Source organism: Hyla sarda, chromosome 6 (genome assembly GCF_029499605.1).
Source record: "Hyla sarda isolate aHylSar1 chromosome 6, aHylSar1.hap1, whole genome shotgun sequence".
Lineage (NCBI taxonomy): Eukaryota > Metazoa > Chordata > Amphibia > Anura > Hylidae > Hyla > Hyla sarda.
Genome location: NC_079194.1, coordinates 50,833,695 through 50,852,353, shown reverse-complemented (window position 1 = coordinate 50,852,353; position 18,659 = coordinate 50,833,695). Strand labels below are relative to the sequence as shown.

Here is an 18,659-nt window from a genome sequence, read left to right as displayed (position 1 = left end):
TCAAATTGGAAGTTTGAATGGGACTGTTTAATAAATAAACATGGCTGCTGCATGCTTCTCCCTGCTTGTTCCCCTATTCAGTAGGGGTCTCAACAATGAGACAGCGACCGATCAATACTTTTGCCATGCCTCTGTACACTTTTCACAAATTTTGCTTAACAATAATATGCAGAAAAAGAGATAACACCCTCTTTAAATTCCATGTTTTCTATATCAAAACATAATTTGAAAAAAAGTCTGGTCCTTAGAAAGTTTTAAAATACAACATCAGATGAAAAATAAACCATGACAAATCATACCCTGTCATTATTTACTATGCTCAAATGCGGAAGTAGTATGTGAAAAATTAATTACCCCTTTACTACTTAAGAGGTTAAAGTAGAACTCCAGCCAAAATTACCTTATCCCCTATCCCAGCAGTCGGACCCTCCACGATCTCCGGAATGGGACCCCGACTCTGTCAGTGAGGAGCACGTGTTGCCTACTGGTAGCCAGCATGCACTCCATTCATTTCTATGGGAATGCTGTACCGAGATCTCTTCAGTTCTCCCATAGAAATGAATGGAGCGTGTGCCGTCTACCGCACGTGCTCCACACTGAGAGCACTATCCTGTGGATAGAGGTTAAGGTCATTTTGGATGGAGTTCTCCTTTAAATACCAGCCAGGTGCTGCCAGTCAAATGCCCTTGACAATTGATTAACTGATCATCAGCAAGTGACCAGCTTTATTTTCTAATAGCAGTAGGTTTGTCAGTTTTTTGGTCTGGAGCATTTAGTCCTCTGGACACTGGTGAGTGCCTCTTAGTGTTGAGCGGCATAGGCCATATTCGAATTCGGGAATATTCGCGAATATATGGACGAATATTCGCCATATATTCGCATATTCGTAATATTCGTGTTTTATTTTCGTATAAGCGAAAATTCGCGAATGCGAAAATTAACATATACGAAAATTCGCATACACAAAATCAACATATCAGTATTAGAGCCTTCTTTACACCACACAAGCTGGAAGCAGAGAGGGGTGATCACTGTGATGTGTAATGGGAAAAAAAAAATGCGAATATTCGTAATTACGAAAATATAGTGCTATATTCGCGAATATTCGCGAATATGCGATATTCACGAATAAAATTCGCATTGCGAATATTCACGAGCAACACTAGTGCCTCTCCAGAGAGGATGAATAGACCTGGCCACACATGTGTGGTTTACCTCCTTCATTGTGGGAATATATCACCTCCTTTCTGGTGATCAGAGGGTGTCCACCAGTCACGTAGTCACCTATAACTATTTAGAAAAATAGTCACCTACATAACTTTAAATTGTGAGATAATCTCTCTAAACCACCTGCTTAATATTATGTACTTCCCCCTTGGGCAGCCAAAACAGCTTTTATTTATCAAAGCATGGACTCCATTGACCTCTGAAGGTGTCCTACAGTATCTGGCTCCAAGATGTTAGCAGCAGATCCTTTAAACCCTAACATTATGAGGTGTGACCTTATTTTTCCAGCACATCCCACAGATACTCGTAGAGGCCAAGTCAACACCTTGAACTCTTTGTCATGTTCCTTAAACAATTCCTGAACAATTTTCTGCAGTGTGTCCTGCTAAAAGAGTCCACTGCCATTAGAGAATACCACTACAATGACTGAATCAGTGTTTAGGTAGGTGGAATGTGTCAACGTAACATCAACATGAATGTCAAGAGGACCCAAGGTTTTCCAGCAGAACATTGCCCAGAGCCTCAAGCCACTTCCATCAGCTTGACTTTTTCCCATAGTGCATCCTGGTACCATCTCTTCCCCCAGGTAATTAATGTACTAGCACCAGGCCACTTTCTTCCATTGCTCCATGGTCCAGTTTGGATGCTCATGTTCCTATATGTAGGTGGCTTCTGCAGTAGACAAGATCGGCATTGGTATTCTAACCGGTCTACGGCTACACAGCCCCATACACAGCAAATTGCAATAAACTTTGTGTTCTGACACTTAAAGGGGTTATCCAGGAAAAAAACTTTTTTATATATATCAACTGGCTCCAGAAAGTTAAACAGATTTGTAAATTACTTCTATTAAAAAATCTTAATGCTTTCAGTACTTATGAGCTTCTGAAGTTAAGGTTGTTCTTTTCTGTCTAAATCCTCTCTGATGAGACCTGTCTTGGGAAACGCCCAGTTTAGAAGAGGTTTGCTATGGGGATTTGCTTCTAAACTGGGTGTTTCCCGAGACAGGTGTCATCAGAGAGGACTTATACAGAAAAGAACAACCTTAACTTCAGAAGCTCAAAAGTACTGAAAGGATTAAGATTTTTTAATAGAAGTAATTTACAAATCTGTTTAACTTTCTGGAACCAGTTGATATATATAAAAAAAGTTTTTTCCTGGAATACCACTTTAATATCAAAACCAGCAGTAACTTTGCATTACTGTAAGGGTGCGTTCACACTGCGGAATCTCTGCTCGCTGAATTCAGTGAGCGGAGATTCCGTCTGGCGGCAGCTGCCGAAAATACTTCGGCACTAGGGCCGTGGGGCACTGAGCCGTCACCACTGATGGCGGAATCTGCGCAAAGAATGAACATGTTCTTTCTTTGTGCGGAACAAGTTCAGCAGTGTCAACAGGTCTCGCGGAGACCCATTCACACTAATGTTAAGTTCACACCACGGAATTAGGCTTGCAGAATTCCGCCCGTGGAATTCCGCTGGAATTTTGTAGTGTGAACGTACCCTAAGTCTTCTGTCGGATTCGGCTAAACAGGCTAGTCTTCAATGACACCTAGTTACTCTGTCACCTGTTCATTTATTGTCCTTCCTTGGGCAACTATTGGTAGGTACCAACCACTGCATTCCAGGAACATCACACAAGACCAGCATTTAGGAGATGCTCTGACCCAGATGTCCAGGCAACACAATTGGGCCCTTACCAAAGTCTCTCAGATGCCTTCACTTCCTTATATATCAGGAATTCTATTGTCATGAGATAATTGATGCCATTCACCTCACCTGGTTTAATCCAATAGCTGATCAGTCTACCGTATATACACGAGTATAAGCCGACCGGAATTTAAGCCGAGGCCCCTAATTTCACCCCAAAATCCCAGGAAAAGTTATTGACTCGATTATAAGCCTAGGGTGGGAAATACATCATCCCCCCTGTCATAAACCAGACCTCCGTCATTAACACCCTCATCATCATCACCCTGTCATCATCCCCCCTTCATCATCACCGCCTGTCATCATCCCCTTGTCATCATCCCACACCCCCCCTTCATCATCCCCTTGTCATCGTCCCACACACCCCCTTCATCATCCCCCTGTCATCATCCCACACCCCCCTTCATCATCCCCTTGTCATCATCACACACCCCCCTTCATCATCCCCTTGTCATCATCACACACCCCCCCTTCATCATCCCCTTGTCATCATCACACACCCCCCTTCATCATCCCCTTGCCATCATCACACACCCCCCCTTCATCATCCCCCTGTCATCATCCCACACCCCCCTTCATCATCCCCTTGTCATCATCACACACCCCCCCTTCATCATCCCCCTGTCATCATCCCACACCCCCCTTCATCATCCCCTTGTCATCACACACCCCCCCTTCATCATCCCCCTGTCATCATCCCACACCCCCTTCATCATCCCCTTGTCATCATCACCACATGTCATCAGCCTCCCCCTTCATCATCATCACCGCTTGTCAATATCTGATACAGTGGTCTTCAACCTGCGGACCTCCAGAGGTTTCAAAACTACAACTCCCAGCAAGTTCACTCGAGTATAAGCCGAGGGGGGTGTTTTCTGCATGAAAAATCGTGCTGAAAAACTCGGCTTATACTCGAGTATATACGGTATATGTTCAATGCTGTTGAACCCAGTAAACCTCTGCAACAATAATATTTAACATAGCGGAATACTGTGAACATTTACCTATAAGGTGCTGCAGGCCCCCAGGATAGATATTCATTTGGCCGAGGGGCTGGTCGCGGTATTATAGGTTGTTCTACTGCTGTCAGTTCTCCTGAATATGATTTGAGAAGCGATGCGTTCTTATTGGCCAGCATTGCTCTTTCATTTCTTCGAAATTTTGCTCTTCTGTTCTGGAACCAAACCTTAAAAAAAGACATATAACAATGTAAAAAACTATTCAGCATACAAAGCATTATTATTGTTCCTGGGCCAACAATATAGTGAGAATAACAACTGCCCCTGAACTAACCCTGACCAGGAAAGAAGACAAATAAACCAAGATTTCATTTTGGAGAATAGTCGGGTGTATTTATTGTTTATATTCATGAACTTATTGGTATAATGCGCTGGAGTCTTATGTATTGAAGGGAACTATAACCCTTCTAACATGGCCCAGTAAAGGCCTACTTTTGCCATAGAAATAGATGCCTGGAGCTGAACAGGAGTCGAGTTTGCATTTAGGATACGTTCTCCTGGGTTGGATTTGCTGTGGAAATAGATAAACAAACAATCCACAGGGAAATATGTACCAGATTATATGAGAATTTGCAAATACAGTGATTCCTCAACTTACAATGGCCTCAACATACAATAGTTTCAACATACAATGGTCTATTCTTGACCATTGTAAGTTGAAACCAGACTCAACATACAATGCTACGGACAGTCCAGATCTGGGAAATGTGTCAATGGCTGGAAGAACCGACCAATCAGAATGGGCATTCACAGGTAAAACACCTTTATTACTGAAGTGTATGCACTGACTGGTGTCTGGTAGCGCCCCCTACAGTACAGGGAGGTATTACATGTTCTGTACTCTTTACCTGTACCAGGGTTAGCTGCTCCTTTGGACACCAGGTGAGGGCAACTCCATGTTACTTTTTTTGGGACACTTTGTGTACTCAACAGGACCCTGAAGAAGCTCCTGTCCTCTACATAGACCACTGTTTTCCCAAGCAGGGTACCCCCAGCTGTTGCAAAACTACAACTTCCAGCATGCCCGGACAGCCTTTGGCTGTCCGGGCATGTTGGGAGTTGTAGTTTAGCAACAGCTGGGGGCTCCCTGCTTGGGAAACACTGACATAGACCGTGATTTACAGCTCCCAGCAGATCTTTCTTACTTTTATACGTAAGGATTTGCTTCATCTATATTAGTTATCTACTTATTTTTCTTTAATTCTCAGTTTTTCCTATTTTTTTATGACATTTTGGGGGCTTCAGAACCAATTACAGTGGTCCCTCAACATACGATGGTAATCCGTTCCAAACGGACCATCGTTTGTTGAGGGATCCGTGCAATGTAAAGTATAGGACAATGGTCTACAACCTGCGGACCTCCAGATGTTTAAAAACTACAACACCCAGCATGCCCGGACAGCCAACGGCTGTCCGGGCATGCTGGGTGTTGTAGTTTTGCAACATCTGGAGGTCCGCAGGTTGTAGACCACTGTTAGAGGAAGTGGTACTCACCTGTCCCCTCCGCTCCGGACCTGTCACCGCTGCCCTGGATGTTGCCCTCCATCGCTGTTGCCGCGTCCCCGAGGTGTCCCCGACGCTCCGGCAAGGCCTCTGCTTCCCCGGCATCCTCGCTCTTCGTCGCCACCATCACGTTGTTACGCATGCCGCTCCTATTGGATGACAGGACGGCGTGCGCAGCGACGTGATGACGTCAATGGAGAGCGCCGACGATGCAGGAGATCCCAAAGAGGACGCTCCGGAGCCCCGAGGACAGGTAAGTGATCGTCAGCGGACCACACGGGGCACCGTAAACGGCTATCCGGTGGCAGCTGAAGCAGTCTGCGCTGCCGGATAGCCGTTTATGCGATGGCCCCGACATACAAAAGCATCGTATGTTGATGCTCCCTTCAACATGCTATGGCCTCTGAGAGACCATCGCATGTTGAAATGATCACATGTCGGGGCCATCGTAGGTCGAGGGGTCACTGTACCAGGTATCCATAGAGTTATGGACTCATCATACAATGATTTCAACATACAATGGTCGTCCTGGAACCAATTAATATTGTAACTTGAGGGACCACTGTATGCATTTTTCTGTAAATTATGCCAAAAAGTGCAAAGAAAAACAATCGCCGGCCGATGATTTTTGGGTGGGTGGCCATCCATTGAAAATGATCGGGGTTACCTGAACTCGGGCTTCAGTGAGGTTAACCCTCCGTGCAAGGTCTTCTCGTACGAATGCGTCGGGGTAATGTGTTCTCTCAAACACCCGCTCCAGAGCTTGTAGCTGACTGCTGTTAAATGTTGTCCTGTTTCTCCTTTGTTTTCTCTTTTTCTTCTGTTCTGCACTTAACTGTTCGTCTGTTTGGGGAAGAAAATTCAAGCATAAGAAAGGAACAAGCTTACGATATATTTTTAAATGTAATGTATATAAGGTGCGCAATGAGGGCTTCCAAAGAAGTCCTGTGATGGGAACAGGAGGGAAAGTGCATTGGTTTATTATTTGTTACTGTTCCAAGTACTTTGCTTACTAATATCACCATTTTAACAGGTTGTCTTTTATCCCATATAATGTCAAGAGCGATGAGACCAATAACACCCTAAGGGTATGATCACACTGCGCCCGTTAACCGTATCCATCAACATCCCGCCAAAAGGGGGATACCAACCTATACTGGGAACAGGAGCACTGGACCCCATTCACTTCCATGGCTGAATGAAGTCACCTAGTGACTCCTTTTGGGACATATGCGCTATTTTAAAAACACAACAACCCCCATTATGAGTCTGCTTAAAGGGGTATTCTTGCTTAAAGGGGTATTCCTGCTTAAAGGTGTATTTTTTATATGAAGACAAAGAGAGAGGATCGCACTCACGAGGGATTCAACTCTTTATTCCGTCACCAGTACATAAGGCATATACACAAGTGGAGGCGGGGGGGGGGGGGGGGGGGGGGGCAGGAGCTCCGGAACAAGTTGTTTCACGCCTGTTTGGCGCTTCCTCAAGCCGTTGAATGAATTCAGCGGCTTGAGGAAGCGCCAACCAGGCGTGAAACAACTTGTTCCGGAGCTCCTAGCCCCCCCCCCCCCCCCCCCCCCCCCCCCCCCCCCCCCCGCCTCCACTTGTGTAAATGCCTTACGTACTGGTGACGGAATAAAGAGTTGAATTCCTGGTGAGTGCGATCCTCTCTCTTTGTCTTCATTTGAACTTTTATCCTATCTGTTTATGGCAACCCTCTAGCTAGCCCCGCAGCCCCCTCGGATGTAAAGAGTGCCAGTAGCCTTTATTTCTGGTAGTGCTGGGTCCATTTTCTTCTTACTTTGGTATTTTTTATATATCAACTGGCTCCAGAAAGTTAAACAGATTTGTAAATTACTTCTATTAAAAAATCTAAATCCTTTCAGTATTTATGAGCTTCTGAAGTTAAGGTTGTTCTTGTCTAAATCCTCTCTGAGGACACCTGTCTCGGGAAACGCCCAGCTTAGAAGCAAATCCCCATAGCAAACCTCTTCTAAACTGGGCGTTTCCCAAGACAGGTGTCATCAGAGAGGATTTAGACAGAAAAGAACAACCTTAACTTCAGAAGCTCATAAGTACTGAAAGGATTAAGATTTTTTTTAATAGAAGTAATTTACAAATCTGTTTAACTTTCTGGAGCCAGTTGATATATATATATAAAAAAAAAAAAGTTTTTTTCCTAGAATACCCCTTTAATATAGCAGATACGTCCTAAACCGAGTCAATAGGGGTTGGTGACTCCTTTCAGCCACAGAAGTGATTGGGGTCCACTGCTCCCGTTACCAGTATATATCAGCATCCAGTATTCGGTGGGATGCCAACGGATATGATTACCAGGGGCAGTAGTACATTGGTTTTGTGGAGCTTCGCAAGTTTTGGTCCTTTCCATACAAATGTATTATAGGCGCGTTCAAGCCAAGTGTCCTAACCTGACTTAGTTACTGACCAATACTGACACCACTATTGCTCCCTTCACCTCTCCTTTACCTTGGTAAATACCTGCAATCTCTGCAAGCTAAAGAACATTGGAATCACTGCCGTTTTTTTATACAATGTCTACACTGATTGGAGCGTTTCCTTAGACCTTAAAAGAATACATTATTAGTTTAAAACTGACACTTTCATACCTATTTTACTGGCACTTTTTTATTTATTTATTTATTTTTTTCATTTTAGCCTGGTTGGTGTCACACACCGAAATTTTAAAAAAAGGTTCCGTTTTTGTGTGATGTTTTTTTCAGAACCAGCCAGAACCAAGAGTGGATCAAAAGGAATAGTAAATATAAAGAAAGAACTTAAATATGTAATGGTAGTTGGCAGGTCTCTCGTATGAAATCTTCAATTGAGATTAAAGGCCAAATACCTGTTCAGAGGCGCCCCAGAGATGGGCAACATTCTCCATATTTGGTTGCAGATTTTTAAAGGGAACCAGTCACCTGTTCTATGCTGCCCAAACCGCAGGCGGCATGAATCGGGGGCAGGCAGCGGGATTTCGACACACTATGATTTACTCTGGAACATTTGGGTGTTTCAAAGTAATTCTACACCATGGGGGGGGGGATGATCACTGTAGCTGCTCCCCATAGGTGATCCCCGTAGTTCTCCCTAAGGGTCCGTTCACACATACAGGATCCTGCGCAGATTTGATGCGCAGGATTTGTAACTGCAGATGAGAAGCTGCGCTCAGTCATATAGTTTACATTGTAATCTGCAGCAGAAAATCCTGCGCATCAAATCTGCGTACGTGTGAACGCACCCTAAGAGGATGTTCAGATGACGTAAGGGACAGAATCTCCGCTCGCAGAATTCCGCAAGCGGAGATTCCATCTTACAGCCGCCACCGAAATACTTCAGCGGTAGGAACGCACGGCACGGCGCCGTCACCATTGGCGGATATGCGCAAAGAACTTACATGTTCTTTCTTTGCGCGGATCAATTTCAGCGGCGGAATTGTCTGCCGCTGAAATTCCGCAGTTTGAACGGGTCCCCGGAAGACCCATTCACACTAATGTTAGGAGTTCACACCGTGGGAACATACCCCAACTGTACATAGGGAAGGACAAATCATTCAGAGCTGGCGAAGCGGGGAGCAGCTGCCAGAAACTGCCCCAATGACTATTTCTCTGAAACACCTGAGTGTATCAAGGTAAATCATAGTGTCCCAGCATCCAGCTTTTAAATGTATAAGTAGCAGACAGAGACATAAAACTTGAAAAAGTGTTCTGTTTACTATCTCTTCTATGTGAAATACACAAATACAGCGATCCCTCAAGTTACAATATTAATTGGTTCCAGCCCATCGTATGTTGAAACCATTGTATGTTGAGACTAGAGATGAGCGAATTTACAGTAAATTCGATTCGTCACAAACTTCTCGGCAGTTGATGACTTTTCCTGCGTAAATTAGTTCAGCTTTCAGGTGCTCCCGTGGGCTGGAAAAGGTGGATACAGTCGTAGGAGACTCTTTCCTAGGAATGTATCCACCTTTTCCAGCCCACCGGAGAACCTGAAAGCTGAACTAATTTACACAGGATAAGTCATCAACTGCCGAGCCGAGAAGTTCGTGACGAATCGAATTTACTGTAAGTTCGCTCATCTCTAGTTGAGACCATAACTCTATGGAAACCTGGTAATTGGTTCTGAAGCCACCAAAATGTCATCCAAAAATAGGAAAAAGTGAGGATTAAAGAAAAATAAGTAGATAACTAATATAGATAAAGCAAATCCTTACATATAAAAGTAAGAAAGATCTGCTGGGAGCTGTAAATCACTGTCAATGTCAGTGTTTTCCAACCAGGGTGCCTCCAGCTGTTGCAAAACTACAACTCCCAGCAAGCCCGGACAGCCGTTGGCTGTCCGAGCATGCTGGGAGTTGTAGTTTTGCAACAGCTGGAGGCACCCTGGTTGGGAAACAATGGTTTATGTAGAGGACAGGAGCTTCTTCAGGGTCCTATACAGTACACAGTGTCCCAAATGGAGCTGCCCTTACTTGGTGTCCAAAGGAGCAACTAACCTTGGCACAGGTAAGGAGTAGTACAGGACTTGTAGTTCCTCCCTGAACTGTAGGGGGCGCTACCAGACACCAGTCAGTGCATGCACTTCAGTAATAGAGGTGATTTGCCAGTAAAATGCCCATTCTGAATGGTCAGTTCCTCCAGTTGTGACACGTTTCACAGATCTGGACTGTCCGTAGCATTGTATGTTGAGTCTGGTTTCAGGTTACAATGGTCCAGAAAAGACCATTGTATGTTGAAACTAATGTATGTTGAGGCGATTGTAAGTTGAGGGATCACTGTACACTTCTATTCTCTATACTCCTGAAATAGCCATAATAACATTGGACATATCGTTTTAATTACAGTAAATATCACTTTCATTATTCAGACCAGATTTCCTGTTGACGGATTTCCAGATGCACAATAAATCTACTCAGCAGCCTCCTAGAAGACGGCTTTTCAATGCAATTTTGGCTGGTCACCTCAAAGACATTTCACTCTAAACCAGTGGCGTTGCTAGGGTTGGTGTCACCCGGTGCGGTAGAAAATGGCGTCACCCCATACCTACCCCCTTCCCCCAGTAAGTTTTTAGCCTGTTGTGACAGACACCACTGTTGTAGCGCATTGTGAGAAATTCCAGTATAATAATCAGATATACCAGTTGCCACAGAATGGGAAAGTGTTAAAGAAGTTTTCACCATTTAAATATACAGCTCCCAGAATTACTTAAAGGGGTACTCCACTGGAAAACATTTACTTTTATATCAACTGGTGCCAGAAAGTTAAACAGATTTTTAAATTACTTCTATTTAAAATCTTAATACTTACAGTACTTATAAGCTGGTGTATGCTCCACAGGAAGTTGCGTAGTTCTTTCCAATCTGACCACAGTGCTATTTGCTGACACCTCTGTCCATGTCAGGAACTGTCCAGAGCAGGATAGGTTTGCTATGGGGATTTGCTCCTACTATGGACAGTTCTTGACATGGACAGAGGTGTCAGCAGAGAGCACTGTGGTCAACTGTGGTCAGACAGAAAAGAAATTAAAAAAGAAAATAACTTCCTGTGAATCGCTTATACAGCAGCTAATAAGTACTGGAAGGATTAAGATTTTTAAATAGAAGTAATTTACAAATCTGTTTAACTTTGTAGCACCAGTTGATTAAAAAAAATGTTTTCCAGTAGAGTACCCCTTTATGCAGTGGTGAGGTTATGCTGGGAGTTGTAGTTTCACTGACCATAACTGTAGAACTGACAAGCGACTACAGCTCTGATAGGACATAGAGAGGAGAATACACAATGATATCAGTGACGTCTTCTCTATAGTCTTCCCTTATCTAATTCAGATGGTACATACCGCCTGGTCCAGCTAAAACTTCTGTCTGTAGAATGTGACGCCCAGACGTCTCCTCACTATGTCAGCGCATTCTCATCCTCTATATGAAAACAATTATTATTATAAACCTGCCAGACACTGTATCCTCTAAATATAATACTACTATACACTGCACTCTTTGATTATAAACCTTCCATACACCATACCCACTGAATATACTACCAAACACTGTACATTCTGAATATAATACCAACACATACTGTACACTCTGAATATATTACTACCACCCACTGCGCACCTCTGAATATAATACTTAGAGATGAGCAAACTACAGTAAATTCAACTCGTCACAAACTTCTCGGCTCGGCAGTTGATGGCTTTTCCTGCATAAATTAGTTCAGCTTTCAGGTGCTCCCGTGGGCTGGAAAAAGTGGATATTGTCCTAGGAGACTCTTTCCTAGAAATGTATCCACCTTTTCCAGCCCACCGGAGCACCTGAAGGCTGAACTAATTTACGCAGGATAAGTCATCAACTGCTGAGCCGACAAGTTCGTGATGAATCGAATTTACTGTAAGTTCGCTCATCTCTAATAATACTACCACAAACTGCGCCCTCTGAATATAATACTACCACAAACTGCGCCCTCTGAATATAATACTACCACAAACTGCGCCCTCTGAATATAATACTACCACAAACTGCGCCCTCTGAATATAATACTACCACAAACTGCGCCCTCTGAATATAATACTACCACAAACTGCGCCCTCTGAATATAATACTACCACAAACTGCGCCCTCTGAATATAATACTACCACAAACTGCTGGATGATCGGGGTGCTACTAGTGGGGGGGTGTTGCTGAAGGATGATGAGGGTGCTACTGGCCATCCCCCCTGGCAGGATCACCCCCATCATCCATCGGCAGGATCATCCTCCTGGCAGGAGCACCGCCATCATCCACCATCAGGATCTGCTGATGGAGGTGCTGATAGGGGGGGGGGTAGTTGCTGGCGGATGATGAGGGTGCTACTGCCAGGGGGGGGAGCATTAGGTAGGCAGCAGTTCCCCCACATTAGGTAGGTAGCAGTTTCCCCACATTAGGTAGCATCTTTTCCCCACATTAGGCAGCATAGATTCCCCACATTTGGTACCAGTTTCCCCACATTAGGTAGGTACCAGTTACCCCACATTAGGTAGCAATTTCCCCATATTAGGTAGCACAGAATCCCCACATTAGGTAGCAGTTTCCCCACATTCGGTAGCACAGATTCCCCACATTAGCTAGCATAGACTCCCCACATTAGGTAGCATATACTCCGCACATTAGGTAGCATAGACTCCCCACATTAGGTAGCATAGACTCCCCACATTAGGCCGCAGGTTCCCTTGCAGGTTCCCCACAATGCGTCAAAGTCTCCCCACACACACACACACACACACATGCACACACACACAAACAAAAAAAAACACATACAACACAGAGAGACACACACACAAACACACACAGTCAGAGAGACACACACTCACAGACAGACACACAGAGTCACACAGTCACACACAGAGTCACACACAGAGTCACACACACACACAGAGTCACACAAACACAGTCACACACACACACACACACACACAGAGTCACACAAACACAGTCACACACAGAGTCACACAAATACACAGAGTCACACACACACTCAGAGAGTTACACAAACACACACACAGCCACACAAACACACACACACACACAGAGTCACACACACAAACATAGATAGAGACAGACACACACACACTCACCGATCCAGCGCAGCGCGATCCTTCTCACCGGACGCAATGCGAGTGACGTAACTGACGTCCCTCTGCGCGGCCATGCGGTGTGACGTCAGGCCGGCGCAGACGTGGGAGCGGAGGCCGGGCACAGTACTGGTGAAGGTGAGGGGGGGGCGTGATGACGGACGGGCGCACTGAAAGGGGGGGGGTTGCTAACGGACGGGCGCACCGCACACACAGCACAGGGGGGGGGGGGGTGCTGACGGATGGGAGGCCGGTCGGGCACATAGGGGGGTGTAAGTGTAGCTGGGGAGGGGGTGTGGGTGCTGCGGAGTCTTGGTGTCACCCCATTAGGTTGGTGTCACCCGGTGCGGGCCGCACCCCCCGCACCCGGGTCGCAACGCCACTGCTCTAAACAAGTACAACAAGTTATATACAATGGCCTTCATTTACTATTGTAAACCCGACCGGCTTTTGTTGTGTTGTCTGTGCCAATTTTTTGGGTGCATTGTGCCAAAATAGGTCTACAAAACAAGCCCAAAAGGGGGAAAGCCCAAAAGGGGGAAAAGGGGTGTGTTCTCAAAACCCGACCTATTTGCTATTGAATTCACAGAAAATTCTCTAAATAATTGTCTGGAAATTTCTACCAAGAAAACGCTGGACAGAAATTTCCCAATACTGAATAGGGTAGAATCAGGGGTCAAGTCCTGGGAGAAAAAAAAGTGTGGGAACTCACCCAAGATTTCCACTTAAAGGGGTACCCTGCCCCTAGACATCTTATCCCCTATCAAAAGGATAGGGGATAAGATGTCTGATTGCGGTGGTCCGATAAGATGTCTGATGTCTGATTGCGGTGGTCCCGCCTGTGTTCTGGGGACCCCTGTGTTCTCCCCGGCATTCGTTTAGAGCGTTGGGTGCAGAGCCGGAGGCTCGTGATGTCACAGCCACAGCCCTCAATGCAAGGCTTTAGGAGGGGGCACGCCGGCCGTCATGCCCACTCCCATAGACTTGCATTGAAAGGGCATAGCCTTGACGTCACAAGCTTCTGCCCCCCTTCGCCAGTCATTCGGCACGGAGCAAAGTTCACTCCGTGCATCAAATGTCTGGGGTGCCACAGCCAAGATCGCTGGGGTCCCCAGCGGTGGGACCCCCAGGATAAGATGTCTAGGGGCAGAGTACCCCTTTAAGGGCTGGTCCTGCAGGACTCCTGCTAATGGGAAATGCGTTCCTGTTGTGGAAAAAGTGCAGGAACTCCGTTCCCATGAGTTCCTGCAGGACTTGAGCCCTGGGTAGAATCCTGCAAGACGGAAACAACGTTCCACACTAATAAAAACTCAACGCTCTTAGTAAATCAGGGTCGATATCTAGAAATAAAACAATTGCCCTGTAATGGCCGTCTCTACACTGGAATAAAATTGGAATTAAATGAAAAATTAAATTTTGATGATCTCTTTTTTTCGATACAGTATAGTGTATCATATTTGTGGCAGTCCCACCAAAAAAAATGGATTTTCCAAGTCAGTGCGGATTTTTGTGAAACTTAGTAAAAATATACTGGCCTTACCATACATTTTATCCATAGGAAATCTTGTTCCTCCTCGATAATCCAGCCATTTGCACAACACAGGTCAAATTATTAAGTTCTTTCTGAATACTGCATCCTCCTATAACAGGAAGAATCAGAGAATTGGGTTAAAATCTTGTTCCTATGTTCAGCATAGTCCATCTCTATCATATCTGCCCTCATCATAATTCATTATTCTTCACTTTACAGCAGTCGTGGTGTTAAAAAATCTATTGAAACTTTCAAAAGAAGTCTGAAATTTGTGTTAGGAATTTAAAAACAGAAAATGACCGATACATAATCGACCTATCCGGTAAAACCGATACGTAATCGACCTATCCGGTAAAACCGATACATAATCGACCTATCCGGTAAAACCGATACATAATCGACCTATCCGGTAAAACCGATACATAATAGACCTATCCGGTAAAACCGATACATAATCGACCTCTCCGGTAAAACCGATACATAATCGACCTATCCGGTAAAACCAATACATAATCGACCTATCCAATAAAACCGATCCGTAATCGACCTATCCGGTAAAACCGATACATAATCGACCTATCCGGTAAAACCGATACGTAATCGACCTATCCGATAAAACCGATACGTAATCGACCTATCCGATAAAACGATACATCATCAACCTATCCAATACAAGCAGAGCATAGGAAGGAGATTTCAAGAAGCCAAAAACCCTCTAAAATATACAATGCATGATGGCCAATAGTAATAGACTCCTAAAAGGGAATAGCTTAAAGGGGTTATCCAGGAAAAAAACTTTTTTATATATATCAACTGGCTCCAGAAAGTTAAACAGATTTGTAAATTACTTCTATTAAAAAATCTTAATCCTTTCAGTATTTATGAGCTTCTGAAGTTAAGGTTGTTCTTTTCTGTCTAAGTTCTCTCTGATGACACCTGTCTCGGGAAACGCCCAGTTTAGAAGCAAATCCCCATAACAAACCTCTTCTAAACTGGGCGTTTCCCGAGACACGTGTCATCAGAGAGTACTTAGACAGAAAAGAACAACCTTAACTTCAGAAGCTCATAAGTACTGAAAGGATTAAGATTTTTTAATAGAAGTAATTTACAAATCTGTTTTACTTTCTGGAGCCAGTTGATATATGAAAAAAAGTTTTTTCCTGGAATACCCCTTTAATGTAATGTAAAGCCTCCAAAAATCAGCTGGTAAGAAAATGTGACGTGTGAATGTTAGAAAACCATTAAGACACATCGAAAAATGATCCCTATTCTAAAATGTAAGTGTCCAACAATAAATAACCAAATGTCATCACTATGACAATATGCGGCATAGGGGTTTCTATAAAAAAAAAAAACTATAAACAATTAGGATTATGGGGAAAACCACATGCAGCGGCTGAATAATAGAACAGATGTAATTAGGAGGTAACACTAGACTAAAATACATATAATAGGAAAGGTAAAAGTTAGAAAGAGAGAAAGAAAGGTATCGCTTGTGTTACTCCTACTTCCAAAACCATATAAAATAAACACTTTTTATAGTCAATCAACTTAAAATACCGAACGTTCCACAAGGCAATGGTAGTGATGGACTATGCTAACATGCTGATTCTTCAAGGTATAGTAGGTGCAGCAGGATTCATCATACCAGATACATATATACATTATGCTTCTGAATGTCTCTGTCAAAAATGAACACAACCACATGATATAAAAGACTAGAATTTAAAGGGGTTATCCAGGAAAAAAAACTTTTTTTAATATATCAACTGGCTCCAGAAAGTTAAACAGATTTGTAAATGACTTCTATTAAAAAATCTTAATCCTTTCAGTACTTATGGGCTTCTGAAGTTAAGGTTGTTCTTTTCTGTCTAAGTGTTCTCTGATGACACGTGTCTCGGGATCCGCCCAGTTTAGAAGCAAATCCCCCATAGCAAACCTCTTCTAAAATGGGCGGTTCCCGAGACATGTGTCATCAGAGAGCACTTAGACAGAAAAGAACAACCTTAACTTCAGAAGCTCATAAGTACTGAAAGGATTAAGATTTTTGAATAGAAGTAATTTACAAATCTGTTTAACTTTCTGGAGCCAGTTGATATATATATAAAAAAAGTTTTTCCTGGATAACCCCTTTAAGTTAAAAAAAAAACGGCACAATGACAGTCTTACAGTAATGATAGTCTAACATAACGTCTAACATAACCCCTTAAAGGGGTTCTCCACTGTCCCAGTGTTCGGGAACATTTTGTTTTGAACACTGGGTGCGGGGGTCGTGATGCCATGGCCACACCCCTTGTGATGTCAAACCACGCGTGTCGGGTGCTGGGACGTATGCATACGTCCTATAGCGGGAAGGGATTAAAGGGGTACTCCGGCCCTAAGACATCTTATCCCCTATCCAAAGGATAGGGGATAAGATGTCTGATCGCGGGGGTCCCAATGCTGGGGACCCCCGCAATCTTGCTTGCAGAACCCACCTGTGTCCGTTGCACAGAGCGATGATCGCTCCGTGTCTGAAGGGTCACGACTATAGGGCCGGAGTATCGTGACGTCATGACTCCGCCGCCATGTGACGTCACACCCCACTGCCTCCCATAGACGGGCATTGAGGGAGTGGGGTATGTAGGTCATATGGGGGCGGAGTCGTGACGTCGCAATACTCCGGTCCCGTAGTGGTGACCCTTCAGACACGGAGCGATCATCGCTCTGTGCAGCGGACACAGGTGGGTGTTGCATGTGAGATCGCGGGGGTCCCCAGTGGCAGTTCCCCCACAATCAGACATCTTATCCCCTATCCTTTGAGATCAGTCCCTTACAAGTCTATGGGAAATATATGTTACTGAATAACTTTCAAACGGCTGGAGATATTTCGATAATACTTGGTCACATGTTACTTATATGTCAAATAAAAATATATAATAGTTAAGTTAACCCCTGACCTGCCCCCATATGTGAAGGATGGGGTTTTTGTTTCAAGTCCCATGCAAGTGTATAGGACTTCTGGTGCCTTACTGCACAAGCTCCGCTCTGAATCTACTGGTGAATGCGTCAGTCCAGCTCCACCCTCCCTGCATGCCATGTCCCATCTCACAAAGACACGCCCACCTTTTAAGCCACACCCCTTTTATTTTCAGTTTACAATATCTTTGCCACAACGCAGCCCCACTTCAGGACGGGATATGAGGATTAGAAATGAGGATTAGCTATGGGGACAGGATATGGGGACGGCTATGAGGACGGGATATGAGGTCGGGATATGGGGACGAGATATGAGGTCAGGATATGAGGTCGGGATATGAGGATGGGATATGAGGATGGGATATGAGGTTGAGATATGGGGACAGGATATGGGGACGGCTATGAGGACGGGATATGAGGTCAGGATATGAGGTCAGGATATGAGGAAGGGATATGAGGATGGGATATGAGGTTGAGATATGGGGACGGGATATGGGGACAGGTTATGAGGTCGGGGTATGAGGTCGGGATATAGGGACGGAAAATGAAGATGGTATGTGAGGTCAGGATATGAGGACAGGATATAGGGACGGGATATGGGGACGGAATATGGGGACGGAATATGGGGTTGAGATATGAGAACAAAATATGAGGACAGGATATGAGGAGGGGATTTGGGGTCGGGATATGAGGAGGGGATATGGGGTCAGGATATAGGGACGGATATGAGGACAAAAGCTTCCTCCTTTGTTGCTTTTCCTCCCCCACAAGGATAAGGTAGGAAAAACCGGGCAATGCCGGGTACTCAGCTAGTACTAAGATATAATACTACTACACGGCATAATTGTGCTTAGAGGAAAGGGGACATATCCAGCCTGTCATTTAAGCCAAGCGGACCTTGCGCATCCAGGCGCATTATCCAGCGGGCCTCAGCACGTAGTAACCTGGTATCTCTATCTGTGCAAACATCTTCATGTTTTATAATCTCTAGACCTCCAAACTTTAACCCTTCAATCTTGCCTTCATGTGCATCTCATACTCTCGTACTCTGATTCGTAATTGCCTTACAGTTTTTCCTATGTAAAAAC

At 44.5% G+C, this 18,659-nt stretch overlaps 1 protein-coding gene across 3 annotated transcripts in view; it reads right to left on the bottom strand.

Annotated features, from left to right (window-relative positions):
* PRRX1 (paired related homeobox 1) overlaps window positions 1-18,659 on the bottom strand; it is a 91,563-nt gene that overhangs the window by 32,896 nt on the left and 40,008 nt on the right. For all 3 annotated transcript variants that reach the window (XM_056523682.1, XM_056523681.1, XM_056523683.1), the window contains exons 2-3: window positions 6,126-6,301; window positions 3,941-4,122 (exon numbers count right to left, since the gene is read on the bottom strand). In XM_056523682.1, coding sequence (XP_056379657.1) covers window positions 3,941-4,122; window positions 6,126-6,301 — 358 coding nt within the window. The remainder of the gene's footprint in view (window positions 1-3,940; window positions 4,123-6,125; window positions 6,302-18,659) is intronic.